The following is a 4,293-nucleotide window of genomic DNA, read 5'->3' on the forward strand; positions in this document are numbered from 1 at the left end:
ACTGATGCAACCCCATCCCATCAGAGATGCAGCTTCTCTACTGTCCACTGATAACAAGCTGGATGCTCCCTCTCCTCTCCAGTCTGCAGGACACGCCGTCCATGCTGTCCACAAAGAGTTCCACATCTTCCTCCAGATTTCCACTTTGTCTCAGAACATTTTAGATGAGTTCTGGTCCAGAGAAGCCATGGTCTTTCTGGATCCTCTTCACATATGATGGAGCTTTAACCTGCTTTTGTGGATTTTAGGGTGAACTGTGTTCACAGTGATTTCTGGAATCTTCCTGAGTCCACGCACTGGTTTCCAGTAGAGAACCATGTCTGCTTTTAATGCAGAAGATCACCAGCATCCAGCCTTGTCCCACGCGTACAGAGATTCCTCCCTATTTTCTGATTCTTTTGATGATTTCATACACTGTAGATGTACGCAAAGTCTTTATAATTTAATGTTGACAAACATTTTTCTGATATTATCACACAATTTTTAGACCTATTAAATCTCAGATTGGTGAACCTTGGTTCATCGTTCCACCTGAGAGACTCTGCCTCTCTGAAATGCTCCTTTTATGTTTTTGACATGAGGATACCTGATAACTTTCCCACACATTTGTTTTTTATTTGCTGCCATCAAAAAATAAAAACAAGCAAATATTTCTTCATAAAACAGTAAAATGTCTGGCATTAAACAGGTGATACATCTGTGTGTTTTTTACTCGGAGAGTTTAGAAATCCTTACACCGCTGCTTCTGCTTCCTTAAATAAACGGATAAAAAGGTGGGCAGCAGTGCGTTTTTCTGGTTGGCGCCTGAAGACGACAGAAGCATCTTATTGTCAGACTTGTATGAAAATATGTTTTTGAAACATCAAGTCCCTTATAGGTAAATAATAATAATAATAATAATAATAATAATACAGGTGACTTTGGGGTCTCTTGATGCCTCTGGATGATTCTCTGCAGTTTTCAGTCTGCAGGGCAGCTGAGGGGGTCCAGGTCCTCCTCTACGGTCCCATTTCATGGGACGGTCCAGAGAGACGCCATGATGATGACAGAGAAGAACATGTGGACATGATCTGGTAACCGACACTGATGAAACACCGTCCAGCATGGGACCCCTCTGTACTTAGCTTCCCAGTGAGCTTCTCTGCCAAAAAGCAGTCTTTGTCAGACAGACCGGCCCCTGTTAGGGGCCCCTGGCTGGGGGCCCCGGCTGGGGGCCATGTGTGAGGTCTATTCACAGGTTGTAACGCTGCTGATCTTCGCAGTGTTCTCGGTCCAGGGCTGAAGGTTCTGCAGGGCGTACAAAGAGCTGTTCTGCAGGCACAGAGGATCCGGGGTCACCGGCTGGTTGATGGTCTTCTGGAAGGCCTCCTGCTGCAGCTGCATCAGGATCCGGTTGGCCTGCTGCCGCTCCGCCTCGCGCTCCTCCGCTGTCTGACGTCTGCAGGGGCAACAAGTCACAGAGAAGATGCTCAGTTAGTGTCACCCCCACCCCGCCGTGGGCCCAGACCTTAAACTGCCTCTGTAAAACCAGGTTGATCAGGAACTGTAAATTACAACAGCCTCAACTCTGAATTTTTAATTTAATTTAATTTAATTTAATTTAATTTAATCATTAAAAGCAGTGGATTGAGCCGCTGTCAGGACGGCAGCAGTGTGTGTTTCTGGGTTGTCCTGACAGTCTAAATAAATAACTGATCATTAACCAGTAGGTCACGTGCCTGAGCGCGGGTCAACCAGCTGATTTTAACTGGCTTTTTATTATTGATAATCACTGATGTCAGTTCATGAATTCTTCCTCTTAATATCATAGCAATATCAGTCGGTCATGTTTAAACACACTCCTGCGCGCGCACACAAGCGAAAACATGTTTTCTAAAACATAAACTGTCTCGTGACAGAAATCTTAATCAAATACTCCGAATAAGCTGTTATTTATTTATGTATTTATTTGTACAGTTTATATTTTTTTAATGTCCTTATTATGATAAAAAATGAAGAGCTCTGAGCTGCACCTGGAAACTTTGTTATAAACCACATTTATTCCACCGATCTGTGTGATGATAAAACACTTGTTATTTTCTCTCATTTGTCCACATGTACAGTTTCCAACAGGACACACACCATCTTTACTGGATTTCAGTCCGGCATGATGCTGGTTTGATTCGTTAGAAATGGATTCTAGTTATATCTACTTGTTTTATGTCGGAGTCTTTTAACTCGCCTTGTCTTCATGGACTAACTAACAGTGCAAACATCTGTTGGGAGAAGTTGTCTCTTCAGTAAATTAGACGCAGAGCTCACCTCCACTTGGTCCGTCTGTTCTGGAACCAGGTTTTGACCTGGGCGTCCGTCATCTTCAGGGCCTTGGCCAGCGCGGCCCTCTCCGCCGACGCCAGGTACTTCTGTCGGTGGAAACGTTTCTCCAGCTCACAGATCTGCAGCCGCGTGAAGGACGTGCGAGGCTTCTTCTTCTTAGGCGGGGTTCGGTTCTGGTAGGGGTGACCTACACGACGTGTTACATGGAGGGGTGAGAGGGACACTGGACGGGACAGGACAGGCATGAGGACGGAACCGGAAGGGACAGGATGAGACAGGACAGAAGAAAGACAGCAGAGAAATAGAAAACTGAAACAGAAGCTGCAGTGATTCAGCTCAGACACACACAGCGCGTGCACAATCTTTAAGTAATCACCAAGGACCCGATTCACAGAATCAGAATCTTTTATAGGATTATTATTATTATTATTATTATTATTATTATTATTATAGTCCTATTAATCAGCTACTAATGAAGTACAATATTACTGGATCTGCAACAGATCCAGTTGTTTCCAGTTTGGTTTCTGACTTTTGGCTAATTTCAGTCAATCTGTATTAATTTCTGAGAAATATTTAAACAGTTTATTTTACAGATAAATTGTAAACACAAGTAAATATTTCTGCTTATTTTCTTATAACAAGTAAACGACAAGAGCGGTTTCATTTTTATTATTATTATTATTATTATTATTATTATTATTATTATTACATTCATTCTAGTTTGTAACCAACCAGCCTCTTTTTATGAATTAAGTAATTTAAAAAGGTCTTTTTCTCCTCTATCTGATTGTGTTATCAATTTCTAACAGACTGCGGCAACAAATAAGAAAGATGGTTGATCAGTTCAGCAGGCCTCAGATGTAACATTCATTAACAATTGATAAAACAGCTTATTTTTTTTATTATTATTTATTTATAATAATTATTATTATTATATGATTAATAATAATAACACTAATACTACTACTACTACTACTACTACTACTACTACTACTACTAATAATAATAATAATAATAATAATAATAATAATTTCAGACAGTTTACGATGAAAGATTTTATCTGAACCAGTTTGGGAAATGAATATCAGACTAAAAATGGACAATTAACTGATGTTTATTATTTTTTCCAGACAGACAAAAGTTATTATTATTATTATTATTATTATTATTATTATTATCATTATTATCCCCAGTAATACCTGTGAACCTGTCTTTGGTGTAGCGCCGGTTGCTCTCCATCCAGGGAAAGGTGATCGCGCTCAGGTTATTGATGGTCCCGCTCACCGCGGCCGGCACCGCGGAGCTCGCGCCGCTGACGGGTCGGTGCGCGGGGACGCGGATGACACCGGCGGAGTTCACGTTGGATCCGTTCATGTTAACGCTCATGTTCATATGATAAGCTCCACCGAGGGACGGCATCCCGCACGAGCCGCCGCTGCCGCTGTTATATCCGTTATTGCCGCAGGTGAAGCCGCCGCTCGCGCCGCCGCTGGCGCCTGCGTGGTACGCGGCGTGTCCGTAGTCCGGCTCCAGCATCCTCGCGCCCAACATGCAGCTCTGCTCCACGTTGCTGAGGATCTGGTCGATGCCGAAGCTGATGGGCTCCACGTGCGCGTGCTGCTGCAGATGCGCTCCCAGGATCCCGATGTGGTCCATGGCGCGTCGCGAGGCCCCCGCCGCTCCCGCGCGAGGACCAGAGGATGCTTCACGCGCCGCTCCCTGCTCTCTCCGTCTGCACTCCTTCTACTCCACCTCCGCTCGTTATCTGCTGAGTGTGGATGCGCGCGAGTGCGTCTTCCTGTGAGACCGACCTCCCCCCCCCGTCCCCCTCCTCCCCCCCAGTAATAAGAAGCATCAATCACGCTGACAAACAGGCCGAAACCAACATCCGTTCCTGACCCACAGACCCGGTTCGGTTTGAGAAACCCTTCAGAAAACAGAGACTCGGGACAGATTTATTTATTTATTCATTCA

At 44.1% G+C, this 4,293-nt stretch overlaps 1 protein-coding gene across 1 annotated transcript; it reads right to left on the minus strand.

The window, feature by feature from the left end:
- Window positions 1-1,227: 1,227 nt before the first annotated feature.
- Window positions 1,228-3,975, minus strand: tlx1 (T cell leukemia homeobox 1; the record flags this gene model as incomplete). Its single annotated transcript, XM_079249325.1, has 3 exons — window positions 1,228-1,438; window positions 2,302-2,539; window positions 3,519-3,975. The coding sequence occupies 3 exons, from the start codon at window positions 3,973-3,975 to the stop codon at window positions 1,228-1,230; spliced, it is 906 nt and encodes a 301-aa protein (XP_079105451.1).
- Between the last annotated feature and the right edge of the window lie 318 nt (window positions 3,976-4,293).

Source organism: Telmatherina bonti, assembly GCF_933228915.1.
Source record: "Telmatherina bonti genome assembly, chromosome: 11".
Lineage (NCBI taxonomy): Eukaryota > Metazoa > Chordata > Actinopteri > Atheriniformes > Telmatherinidae > Telmatherina > Telmatherina bonti.